Source organism: Orbicella faveolata, unplaced genomic scaffold, assembly GCF_042242905.1.
Source record: "Orbicella faveolata isolate gen_17 unplaced genomic scaffold, um_ofav_v1 contig_14, whole genome shotgun sequence".
NCBI classification, from domain to species: domain Eukaryota; kingdom Metazoa; phylum Cnidaria; class Anthozoa; order Scleractinia; family Merulinidae; genus Orbicella; species Orbicella faveolata.
This window is the reverse complement of record NW_028301541.1, coordinates 8,994,403-9,007,500: the sequence shown is the minus strand read 5'-3', so window position 1 is coordinate 9,007,500 and position 13,098 is coordinate 8,994,403. Positions and strand designations below refer to the sequence as shown.

Sequence of the window (13,098 nt, the reverse complement as noted above, 5' to 3'; positions counted from 1 at the left end):
GTCGTTTCAGCGAGTTCGGTCCCGATTTCCGAGAGAAAGACTAACAAGCTACATTTCTTCAGTGGAAACTGTTCAGATCCAGACGTCCAAAGACAGATAAAGGAACAGTTTATACAGTTGTTGAATGATTCCGTGTTCAACGAAGTCTGTCAGGCTGATACCTTAAGGGACAAATGTAAGGCTGATAATGTGAAAGTGACTTGTTACAGTGATAAAAGACGAAGACGAAGTCTCTCAGGTGAGTCTAAGGGATGTGTTTACTGCGATTTTATTGTGTTCATTTTCTGATTATAGAAGGACCAAAGCCTGCATTGTGAACAATCATTTAATTATTAGTTTTATAGTTATGGCAATTTGAACAAAGTTGGAACACTTTTTTTTAGGTTTTCATCTATGAAAATATGTTTTTTAGGTATGCCCATGACCATGATAGTAAATCGTTAATCAATTTACATCTTATTTATTTCCTCGCGCGCGATTGGTCAAGAACTCATCAAACATAAGGGATATCCGACGTTATGGTTTCAAACATTTTCTCCTTTCCGTGCAAATGACGCAGCACAAACTAAGGAATGCGATGCTCCCAAGTGATACTCGCCAGTTTTCAAAACTGGCATCGATCTTCTTTCCTTTAGTTTTTTCGCTTCATTAGGGTACACATTGGGTAGCCTGATTCTAAATCGCTAACATCGGCCATGTGGCACCGCAAGGTCATTACAGAAAAGATCCAAGGACGATAGTCGCCATGACAAATGACCAGCATTACCTTTAAGACATCTTTAGCCTGATGGAATGGCCAACTCTACTGCGTATAGAAAAACTAATACCATCAGTATTTTATTGAATTCCAGGTATCAAAGTGCAGGAATTTCTTCTAAGGATGCGACGTTCTGTTTTGGAAGAAGCTGTTGTAGAGTTTGATATTGTTGGTAAGTGTTGTTTTTCTCTTTCTGCGTCAAGGAGAAGGTTTAAATTTCTCATAAATGAATATATGAATGAAAGACTTTATTTTAAGTGCCAATGGTATCTCGCTTTAGAAAACTAATTGGGGACACTACGGTCACATACGGATCATTAGTCCCTTCTTTCTTTTGAGATTTTAGGGAGCTTAATATTATTTTGGGTCCACTACTCATCCGGACACACATCGTGTTTTAATTGGGTGCGTTGGACAGCGAAGCCATGTAAGTAAGTGACAGAACTAAAGAACTACAAACAATCGGAAAGTAACATTCCTGTATAACCGAGAAAAAGAAAGCGAACTTTGCAAGTGTAGACGGCTGACCGTGGAATGTCTCACCCTGCTAATGGCAACGAATTTCAGACTCTAATCGTACTAAACACTGCGTACCTCGAACCCGCCACCAGCCCTCTGCTCCGTGCCGGCAAAACAGTTATTTATATTAATTTGCGTTATCACAAATTTCATAATTAATTGAATATGTGGTTGCCATGGAAACGTCAAGGTCCGACCGCAGCGACGTGTGATACTAAGCTGTTTACTTGATAAAGTCATTAAGTTTGGCAGTCTTTACTAACTATTTAAAACTTTATAACCGGCGAAGTTCCGCCAACCCGGTTTCCTCGAGTCCCGACAAGAGAAGAAGTTTTCTCGTGGTGGAAATTAAAGCTACCCAAGCTACTGTTATAATTATTATCTTTGACTTTGTTTGCCTTTCAGTTGAACTCTCTGGCCTCAGAAATGACAGTAATCTCACTTCCGCGAATATGAAAGACATCAGTTCTGAAGCAACAGCAGCTTTGGAAAATGCTGCACTTAAACTGGAGAAGTCGGTAGACGCAGGCAATCTCAGTGTCTTTGTCGAAGGGGAAACCCTCGTACCAAAAGTAGGGTCCTTTGTTACCTCTGAAGTCCAGAAAACATGCTCCGAAGGGCAAGTTATCAAAAACAAGCTGTGTGGTAAGTATCATTAACTTTCTTTCTCAATTTCTTACGTGTGGCATTCCTTAATAAACCATAACATATTTTCTCAAATGTGTTAGGGACATCCTTGTTATTGCGTTTGTAATAATTACAACACACATATAGTTATGGAGATGTTAACACAAATATCCTGTCTGGCGTGTTTAACGACAATGAAGACTGTTTTCTTGAATCAGTTAATACTCTTAGTCTAATCTTTTACTTGTAGATGTAAATCGAACAAAACCAAACCAACATTAAGAATTTTCTCAGAGAAAATATATATATCATATCGCAAGGAAAATCGATTTGCATTATCTTATCACCGTTGCGACTCGTACCAAAGCAATGTGCATTGTAACAATATACACCGAAGAACGGGTTCGCCATATCTAAAAACAACTAGAGGGAGATTACCTTAGGAATAAGTCCTTTATGGGGGATTAATTGTTAATTTAACAGTGAACTGCCCGATTGGTTACTACCTCAACATCAGTAAAAACGAATGCCAAGAATGCCGCAAGGGGTTTTACCAAGACAGTGAAGCACAGGTGGAGTGTAAGAGCTGTCCACTGGGGATGTCAACAGTAGACAAACGATCACAAAACTCTTCATATTGCAAAGGTAACTAATAAAGAATTTTCAGGATATTCTTTAATATTACAATATTTATATCTTGCTACATTTTTATATTGATAGGCTTTTTAAGGGTCTCTTGATACCAGCCAAGTGTTGAAAGTTTCAAACTGCAAAAAAAAAAAAAAAAAAAGAGGACTTGACTTTACTTGATGATTCAGAACAAAACTGAGTTTAGTTACCTACCAACTAGACTTCTCTTAGGCTACTGATATCAACTACCATCTTTTTGCAAGGCAAGGCAATAGGGAATTATGGCGGAGCTCCTGCGCGTTGAAGGCACGCGAGTGGAGCCCCATAATTTAGAAAATTTGGTAACCCATCGATCTAAATCGTGGTTGTCACGTGACTGTCCGTACGCCAAGCCCAATACCTTGAAAAATAAAAGAGTAGCACCATTACCATAGGTACATCTTTTATATTGGACATCTATGTCATGGTTTATTGACAGCTGTCAAAACAAGATACATGTATACACTTTCCAGTATCACGTGACAATATCGCGGGCTCAGGATTATGGCTCATCGAGGTCACGTGTTTTTTAAATTTGACTCCTGACCAGGTACTGATTTTCGATTGGATCGCAGGCTCAGGTCAGGTTATACAGGGGAAGAAGTGGGGACAATGTGCGAAGGAAAAATTTGGGCGTGAGTTAAACCCTGGCGGGTTGTTGACTTTTCTTCCAAGAAAATCCAAGAAAACAAATCCCCTCTTTTCTTTATAGATAATTATTGCGAGCAGGAGCTACGCTTTTAGGCTTGGCTAAATCTATAGATTATATGATTCTGTTTTACATAACGCACTTTATTACAGCTTTTTGCAAGAAAGGATTTTTCTCTCCCACTGGTTTGGAGGGATGTTATCCTTGTGAAAAGGGACAGTATCAGAATCTAACTGGGCAGACAGAGTGTCTTGCTTGTGGAGGGAACATGACGACCCCTGGAGATGGTGCAACGAGAAGTAGCGATTGCGCAGGTAGAAACCAGTAGATCTTTTATTTTGAATTCCATGAGACGCTTGGTAGGACTCTCTCAGTTTTAAAATCACATTTAGATTGGCTTTCAAACCTTTCGGGAGAGAAGAAAACTTAGGCAAATGGACGTTTGAAAGCTTAGGGATTTGTGGTATACAGTATAGGTTTAGCTGTATCTGATCACCCCAAGATATGGCCTACATGATACACACCTACCCAGGACTCGTACTTTTACAGTGCAGTGTGTCTGTTTCTAATGGTTCGCTGACGAAATAGCCGAAACAAATATTTAGTTGCCATAAAGAATGCAAAAAAAAAAAAAAAAAAAAAAAACTAAACCATGAATAACCAAGGTAAAACATAGTCGACTGTTGACTCGCTAATAATACACCCAAAAGAGTCGCGAACTGAATGTTTAGAACCAGATTTATATTTTGATCATTATTAATTAATTTTAACATCGTTCACACATTGACAAGAGCACATATCTTTAGGAAAGGGCATTTCCTGTGATATTGCTTTACATTCAGTGAGAAACGATCAGCCACACCTTTATTTTTGTTTACGTGTCAGAGTTTGGCTATTATGTTTTATTCCGAGCATGTCGAAACGAAGGAAATCTCGGTGAAAGTACTCCAGCTAATTAAACACTCTTTCAGGAACACAACTTGCAGTAAAGCAAAAATATTTCGCTTCACCATTCAATATCAATAATTTCGATGGCATCGTAAAGGAGCTGACTAGGGTCCATTATTCTACTCTTTTCTCAGAGCCTTGTCAGCCTGGAACCTTTTCAAATACTGGTTTGAAGCCCTGTGTACCATGCAACAGACGATCATACCAGCCCAACTTTGAGCAAAAGAGTTGCATTAATTGTTCTGGAACAAAGGCTACTCTTCAAGGTGGCTCGACGAGTTCTTCAAGCTGCATAGGTATGTTTGCGTTGTTATGCCATGCCTTAAATCTGTGTTTCACGATTCTTGATCCTTTAAACAGCCAGCAACACAGTTAGATGGTACATGTATATGCTAAGTTTGGTACACCTGTTTTCTTTTCAGAAATAAATGAGTGCGATTCCAATCCATGCCAAGACAACAGTACCTGTACCGACCTTATAGCAGATTTCCGCTGTACTTGTATCCCTGGCTTCACTGGTAAACAATGCGAAGTAGACATTGATGAATGTGCCAGCTTTCCATGCCTTAATAAAGCCACATGCAAAGATCAAATAAATGATTTCGCCTGTGATTGCATCCCTGGCTTTATTGGTAAGACCTGTGAACAAGAGGTCGATGAGTGTGAGTCTAATCCGTGCATAAACAATTCTACTTGTGAAGATCTTGTCAATATGTTCAAGTGTCACTGTGAACCAGGCTACGTTGGAGAGAAGTGTGATCTAGAAGAGGATGAATGCAAATCTAATCCGTGTCTTAATGGCGGCACTTGCATTGACAAATTCAATTCTTATCAGTGCACGTGTGTCACAGGATTTAGAGGTCGAAACTGTGAAGAAAACATCAACGACTGTTTACCAGAAAACCCTTGCTTAAATGGAGCTACTTGTATTGATGGTGTTAACAGCTACAAATGTCAGTGTGAGGCAGGATTTAGTGGTGATCACTGCCAAACTGATATTGATGAATGCTCCTCTAATCCATGCCAAAACAACGGAAGCTGCTCAGATCAGACCAATGGCTATGTTTGCGTCTGTCCAAGAGGATTTTACGGGAGTGACTGTCAATTTGAAATCAACGAGTGCGCCACAGAACCATGCCAAAATAACGCCACCTGCATTGATGGAGTTGGCCAATATATTTGTCGATGCCTCAAAGGATTTGATGGAATTTCGTGCGAGCAAAACATTGATGAATGTAGCTCTGGGCCATGCTCCAACAATGCTTCATGCATAGATGGTTATGGAGATTATAGCTGTGACTGCTCTCCCGGGTTTTCTGGTAAAACATGTAACATTGACATTGATGAATGCAAGTCGGATCCGTGCTTAAATAACGGTTCCTGTCTAGACGGGATTAACGAGTTTGAGTGTCATTGTGTTGAGGGATTTAGTGGTACCCACTGTGAAATTAACATTGACGAGTGCGGGGGAAGCCCATGCCAGAATGGTGGAACTTGCTTTGATGGTATCAACGAATTCCGGTGTTACTGCAGTCCCGGTTTTACAGGACTAGAATGTGAAACGAACATCGATGAGTGTGCTGAAAGGCCGTGCGTAAACATGGCAACCTGCAGTGACGGCATAAATGACTTCGTATGCAGCTGTCTTTCAGGTTATACCGGAAAAACCTGTAGCGTTAACATTGATGAATGTGTTAGCCAGCCATGCCATAGCAATGGGACATGTACTGATCTTGTTGACGGTTTTAGCTGTGAGTGTCCTGCAGGGTTTACAGGAAGCCAATGCCAAGTGAACATTGATGATTGTGCCGAACACAATTGCTCTGTGTTTGCAACTTGCATTGATGGCATAGATGTCTACCATTGCAATTGCATCCCAGGATATACAGGGAAACTATGCGAAGAAGAAATAAATGAATGCGACTCTTTCCCGTGCGCAGACGGTTCTACTTGTATTGATGAGGTAGGTTATACCGTTATGCTGAAAATTTTTTTGATACCAACAACGTGAACCAAGCCCTCGTCAGTTTAAATAAAAGCGCTTGCCCAAAGCTTGGGCGACGTAAGTAGAGGGCTAACGATATACACATGCTTGAACATACTATTCTTTCTTGCATTGCGTGTCTCTGTTAATCATTTATCGCGCCAATGTCTTACACCAATTCATTCGATTAATTCAATTTCTCATTTATGTATCATTTAAAGGTTAACAACTACACCTGTGTTTGTTCTGGAGGGTTTTCTGGGAGCAATTGTGAAACCAACATCGATGACTGTGAGGCGCAGCCGTGTCAAAACGGAGGACAATGCGTCGATCGTGTGTCAAACTTCACCTGTTCCTGTCCAATGGGGTTTTATGGAAACCTCTGTCAACATATGACTGATTACTGTCTAGAAGCAAATTGCACTAAAAACACAAGTTACTGCGTGAACCGGCCTGATGGGTTTTTCTGTAACTGTTCTGCTGGATTTGAAGGAAGCATTTGTGAGATTGATATTGACGAATGTGCGTCAAGTCCGTGTGCAAATGGTGCCACATGCAGCGATGGAGTAAACGCATTTTCATGTCGTTGTACATCAGGATTTACGGGCGAGCTGTGTGACGTAAACACTGATGATTGCGTAGACAATAAATGTGCCAATAATGCAAGCTGTGTTGACCATATTTCCAGGTATTCCTGTTCATGCGTAAATGGATTTAACGGAACATTTTGCGAAAATGATATCAACGAGTGTAGTTCATCCCCTTGTTTAAACAATGGCACTTGTGTTGACCTTGTTGCTGACTTTCAATGTCTTTGCCCTGGCAAACTTTTTGGAAAGTTCTGCGAGATTACCAATAATCCTTGTGAAGCATTTCCTTGTTTAAATGGCGGTAACTGCAAACCCATTAACGCCATTGAGTTCAACTGCACATGCGTCGTGGGCTTCACTGGAGAGATCTGCGAGGAAAACGTGAATGACTGCTTGTCTACCCCTTGTCCATTGAACTCCCACTGCGTCGACTTGATTAACGATTACAAGTGTGTGTGTCATCCATCACATACTGGTCCGGATTGTGGGATAGGTAGGTCTACTTAACAATAGGCCATTTCAGTCACCTTGTGCCTCTGTTTCAAACCGAGTCCTCGAGCAAAACCTTTCATATGAAATTGAGTTTGATTTGCATGAAAATGAACCACAAGGTAGAACACATTTTCGTATGAATGGTTTCGTACAAAGACTCGTTTTGACGCAGAGGCAACAGGCAACTAGGGAATGGCCTATATTACATTATGAGCTCGAGATTTTAAGGGGACAGACCGAATGATGTAAGCGTTTTTATATCAATCAATGGTCGTTCAAAACCTTATCTAATTCCTCTTCACAGACGTTTCGAAAACGCAAAGAAGCGGCCACCATTTCGTTAGCAACCGAAAACTGCTAACTAGGTTATTTAAAATGGAACCCTAGTACATTTATACCAAAAAAATCTTAGATAGTTTTATTGACTGTCAATTTCATGAGTTCGAGTCCGATTTTCGAGTTTGAGTTCAAGTGTGGAATAAAGAATTTTAACTCATACTCTGACTCAAAATTCCAACTCAAACACAAAATTGAATTCCAACTCCACATTGAGGCGCTCAGAATCAAGAGCAGATTAACAACAAAACATCAGGTGTTTTGCTTGAAAATGCAATAAAGATTGACCCCACACAAAAAAGGAATTGAAGTATTTTAATTTTCATTCAGTAATAATTTGGTTATCAGGTTATATCAAGAGTTAATTTAATGTTGTTCCTGTTTACCGGGAGAAGAATCTTTGGCTGTTAGCCCCTTTTAATTTTGCTCTTATTTACTTGTTATTTTAACTTGAACTCATGAATTTTATGCACTCAATTATCTCCTTTTACTCGATTTTTTATGACAGCTCTTGGCGACAACTTTGATATACTGTTCAATCGCAAGACGTCAACAGACGTAGTAATTGTCGCTGACGAAGGAAACAAACCGAATTTAGCCAACATTTCCATAGCTTTCTGGCTGAATGCCAATGAGAATTACCACAATGGTACACCTTTCAGTTATTACGTGCCAGGCTCTCCAGAAGAAAGAATTGAGATCTTTTTTACAGACTCAAAACTTCAAGTCAAGGTCAAAACTGATTCACTTGACGTACCTTGTCGTATAATCAATGGCAATTGGCATTTTATCGGAGTCATTTGGAGTGGAGATCTGGGTATATTTTCCCTATACCTGGATGGTCAAGAACTTGATAGAGTCGATGTACCGACTGGTGCGTCTCTCGTAAGGGGAGGCTACATGGTGTTAGGACAAAAATACTCTTCTAAAACTGACAGGTACATTATAGAGGACTCCTACGCCGGGTTAATGCATCAGTTTCACATATGGCTCACCCTCGGAAGCACCAGTCACATGTGGAATGCTGCTCATAGGTGTGCGTGGCCTATTGGTGGCGATGTCAAGGCCTGGGTTGAATTCATATTTGGTTTAAAGGGCAATACCCAAAAGAGATTTCCTACGAGTTGCAAAGGTAAGCGGAAGCGTTATCACAGGCTTAGTGAACTTGGGCTTCTAGGGGTTTCCTTGCCACAGTTGGTATCGCGACCCCAGAAAATGCCCTGGCCAGTCTTTTTCCCAGAGGTGGGGCGTGCCCCTTCTCGCATGATAAAACCATGAAAAGTTGTGTATATGACTGCGATGATCAATCATGTCTTCATATAAACTTTCTCATCGGGTATAATACACTAAGAAGGGAAAAGGAGCTGAGCCAGACCGGTATTGCATATCTTTCTACACATCTAACTTAAACAGAACAGCAGTTAGGGGCCTGGAGTTTGTTACCTTTGGTATTCCCCATCTTTCTCAGCTAGCTGTTATTTTATAGTTCCCTTTGCAATCGTTCGACAACCAAAAAGGATTGTTTAGCTCCTGAGGTTTTAACATGTACGACTTTATTGACGACCGCAAAACCAACGTGACTGCAAAAGTAACCATTTGACATGAACAATGGTGTAATATATTAACTGAATAAAACTTCCTGATAGACAGGTTTAGCTAGGGTTACATTTCAATTTACACGCAAGATGTTTCTTTACAGCCCTGGAATTGTGTGAAAAGAACTGTTCCCATATAATTGAATGTAAAAACCGTACCGCAGACGAAATGGTTTGCAAATGTCAAGTGGGATATACAGGTACACATTGTGACACCAACATAAACGACTGTACACCAGGCTCCTGCGTCCGTGGAAAATGCATAGATGGCATTAACTCGTACAGATGCGAATGTCCCAAAGGATTTTGGGGAAGCCGTTGTGAGCAGGCTATCAACGATGAAAAGGGTAAATAAGTAGTCCATTGTCATTTGTTTGATTGTTAATCGTAAATCCTTACACGTTTCAGTTAAAAACCTTTTATTGTCAAGTTTGGTTCTCTCTTTATTTGTTTCAAACACATTGCATCTCGTCTGTTTCAAGTTTATCTGTTCTTATGTTTGTCATTCAACTTTACATGAGCTTGGCAATTCTCTTTTTCCTCAACAGAATGCGAGCCGATGGATGAGCCCGTGAATGGATACAAACGGTGTATGAGTTACTCGGGAAAGCAAGGATGTACACTGGGCTGTAAAAATGGAATGGCATTTTCCAATAGCGCTGTTATCGAATACGAATGTGGACCTGATACAAGTTGGAAGTGGAACGGAGAAGTCATCAAGAGTCTTCCTAAATGTCTTCGTAAGTATCTAAATCTAGATTCTATATGCTCTGTTGTAGTCTGGAAATCTGTTGATGACCTGAATCTTTCCTGCTTTCACGTTAAGGCCAGACTAGACTAAGGAACAACATGTCTGGTCAACTAAAGCCTGGTTATAAAGTGTCAGCGTAATGAGTACGTAAATTAGCCTTATATCAATTTTTATTTCATAACTTAGAAAATTACTGCACTGTGATTGGCTCAGAGCAGGCAAATTTATCATTTTTTAATTGTACTCGCATTCATATGATTACCTATATAAATTAAGCCTTATATCAATAAATTAATATCGTAGAATATCAGGACAGTACACTTGTGATTGGCCAATTGCAAATTTGAATATGGTGATAGGTATACATTTAGATGTAAATGCTTAAAAAACCCTGAGGATTCAACAAGTGCAGGAGCATGATAATCCTCTCTGGGATTCAGCTTTTTTTTTTGTTTTCAGAACCTTCTTAATGGGAATTTCTCATTCTGCACGATTACTATGATGAACTTCGGTTTTTACAATTGAGCAAACCTATGATTTAATATATACGCAGGCTCCCAGGTTAGAAAGGAAAGGAGTTGTCCGGCTAAAGAGTTCTCTTTTAGCAATTATTACTACTGTTCTATGCTTTGCAGCATCGTCCTCCCCGCGGGAAATGCGCCAACGTATATCTTTGCAGTTTCCATTAACGCAGACATGTAGAACGAAAGAGCAGTTCATGGAGATAGAAACATCCTTCCGTGAAGCATTCCTGCAAGCAATCAGACCAGTACCGGAATACGAATGCTTTGAGTCTGGCTTGTGCAGTATCGCAGATGTAAAGGTATCTGGTTGTGAAAGTTTTACTGGAGGTAGAAAGAAACGAGCGGTTGGCTCCGACTCCATTACAACAATAGAGTGTACAGTGATCTTCAGGACGTCTAAGAGAAATGCATCGGCACCAAATGCAGCTGAAAAGGCAGGCTCGGTGGCCTTTCAACTACAGTACGTAGTTTCCATGGGGCAGTTCACCATGAACATCAGTGAAAACGTGTTAGTAGCAAGGCAAGGATCGCTGCAGCATTTGTCTTCCGAGTTCACTTGTGGTTTGGGCTATTTTATTGACATTGGGAATAGCTCGTGTGGTAAGTGGGAACTAAAATATTTTTGAATTCATCAAATCTTTGTTGATCCATCCTGTTAGGACCTTCGGGACCTTCGGGGCTATGATTGGGGCTCTGATTGAGACAGCAAACCCGAAAAATTTTAAGCTAAAACAGCTCAAAGAATCATTGACACCCTAATGCTGCCCCATGCACCTCGTAGAAGCCTTAGCTCTGTACCAGCTCTTCATAGCAGTCCTGTAGGTCATGTTAGAAGTTTAACTAGTAGTGCTTTCATCGGAGTTCAATCATGGCACCGTTATCCGTATGGATTTGACCTGGCCAAGTCTCCTATGTGAACGTTCTTTGGGCTTTGACGAGGAACGTTAGTCTTAGAATCACCGTATTAAGTCATTTGAAATAGTACCAAAGGTTTTAAAATTTGAGAATTTCAGCTACAACAAAACATACAATGAAATGAAATAAAGGACGGGAGCAAGGGAGGACGTAGTAAAAGGGAGGAAGGAAGAAATCAAGAAAACAAAGGAGGGTGTAAGAAAAGGGGGAAGAAGCCGAAGGAAGGAAATAGTGACTGGTTTACCTTTACGTCATTTTTTTCTTTATTACATAGTTGGATGTCCCCCTGGGTTCTTCTTGGACACATCAACCAAACACTGTCGTGAGTGTGATATTGGTAGTTATCAGGACACAGAAGGTCAGGTCAGGTGCCAATCCTGCCCATCCGGATACACAACTAAAAGCAAGAACTCTGATAGTGTAGATGACTGCTATCGTGTTAAAGCGGTCGGCGACGAAGGTAAAAAAGGTTCTTTTTGTTTTTTATTTGTCTCATAAATACATGGACAATTGTTCCTCGATGCAATTCTTAGATATTGTAGTTTTGTATCCTTCAGCTATATATGTATGTGGAGAAAAGAAGATCTTATCCTGTTTAGCCTGAGGAAGGGTTGGAGCACGACGTTTCTGGGGTGATTTCAATATATTCCTACAAATTCAAGTAGTATTCAAGCTATAGCCTCCAAACTTCATGACTCTTGTTAAAAATTTTGCGTGTCAATTGATTGATCGCGTGTTTTGAAGTCTCCATGGCAACCATGGTTTTAAAGGGTATTTTACCAAGGCTATAGATGGTTAGTTACAGCACTGATTCTAAGATATTTGATTTTTCTTGTTGTTATTGTTTTTATTAATTTTAAGACGCATAGATCCCTCTAGATAATATAAGGCCGGTTCTTGATCTTTCAAACTTTATTCCTGTTATAACTATAATTGAAGTGAGTTTATTTTTCTTGTAGAAGAAACCTCCAAGAAAACCATGCAAATAATTATTGCGCTGTCTGTTGTTGGGGTTATATTAATCGTAGCCATTTTCGGCGTGTGCTACTGGTAAGTAATGATGTTTTTTTTTTTCACAGAGAACAGTTCAGCAAGTTCTACATGTTACAAAAAAGAAAAAACAGCACTTGCGGATCTAGCCTAGGCCCCTATATATCTTATAGTTGAAAACTATGTAATATGGCCCGGAAGGGCTGAAAGTTTTTCGTCTCCTCTACCCACCATGCGCTACTTACTTATAGATTACGCCCGATTTGCTGCCTTTATTATAATGGTAGGTTTAAAATGCCATTGCAGGGAAATTTATCAACGTATTTATTGACAGGTAGTTTTCTCCGTACGTTTACACTTCGAGCAAAACTGGCTTACTTATTAAGAAAGTGTTGTTATACCCTTACCAGTGGCGGATCCAGACCTTTAATTTATTTGTTCACTAAACAATATTTCACTGAGCGAGTGGGTTAAGTCCACGACTTTCAAGGCTTGTTTTTTACAAAGGCACAGGTAGGCACATGCACAGGCATAGGCAGGCACAGTCACAGATACATATGTAACAATAAAAGGTGACAATGGTCTATAGTTTGTGCATGGAGGTTAATAGAACCGCGAGGTTATCGAGTTAGCCTTCATCTCGTTTGAGTAAACATAAAAAATCATGGGAGTAGAAGGACGAATTACTAAAGGAAAGAGCTAGAAGAATTGTGCAAGCTTACGTTTGATATTGCTGAGATAGAACAGTTTTT

At 40.0% G+C, this 13,098-nt stretch overlaps 1 protein-coding gene across 1 annotated transcript in view; it reads left to right on the top strand.

Moving 5' to 3' along the window:
* LOC110049051 (uncharacterized) overlaps nucleotides 1–13,098 on the top strand; it is a 44,447-nt gene that overhangs the window by 29,700 nt on the left and 1,649 nt on the right. Inside the window, exons 19-32 of the mRNA XM_089287516.1 lie at nucleotides 11–238; nucleotides 852–929; nucleotides 1,682–1,921; nucleotides 2,387–2,548; nucleotides 3,374–3,535; nucleotides 4,304–4,465; nucleotides 4,592–6,132; nucleotides 6,375–7,236; nucleotides 8,080–8,703; nucleotides 9,271–9,513; nucleotides 9,715–9,906; nucleotides 10,553–11,041; nucleotides 11,631–11,816; nucleotides 12,316–12,406. Coding sequence (XP_089143642.1) covers nucleotides 11–238; nucleotides 852–929; nucleotides 1,682–1,921; nucleotides 2,387–2,548; nucleotides 3,374–3,535; nucleotides 4,304–4,465; nucleotides 4,592–6,132; nucleotides 6,375–7,236; nucleotides 8,080–8,703; nucleotides 9,271–9,513; nucleotides 9,715–9,906; nucleotides 10,553–11,041; nucleotides 11,631–11,816; nucleotides 12,316–12,406 — 5,260 coding nt within the window. The remainder of the gene's footprint in view (nucleotides 1–10; nucleotides 239–851; nucleotides 930–1,681; nucleotides 1,922–2,386; nucleotides 2,549–3,373; nucleotides 3,536–4,303; nucleotides 4,466–4,591; nucleotides 6,133–6,374; nucleotides 7,237–8,079; nucleotides 8,704–9,270; nucleotides 9,514–9,714; nucleotides 9,907–10,552; nucleotides 11,042–11,630; nucleotides 11,817–12,315; nucleotides 12,407–13,098) is intronic.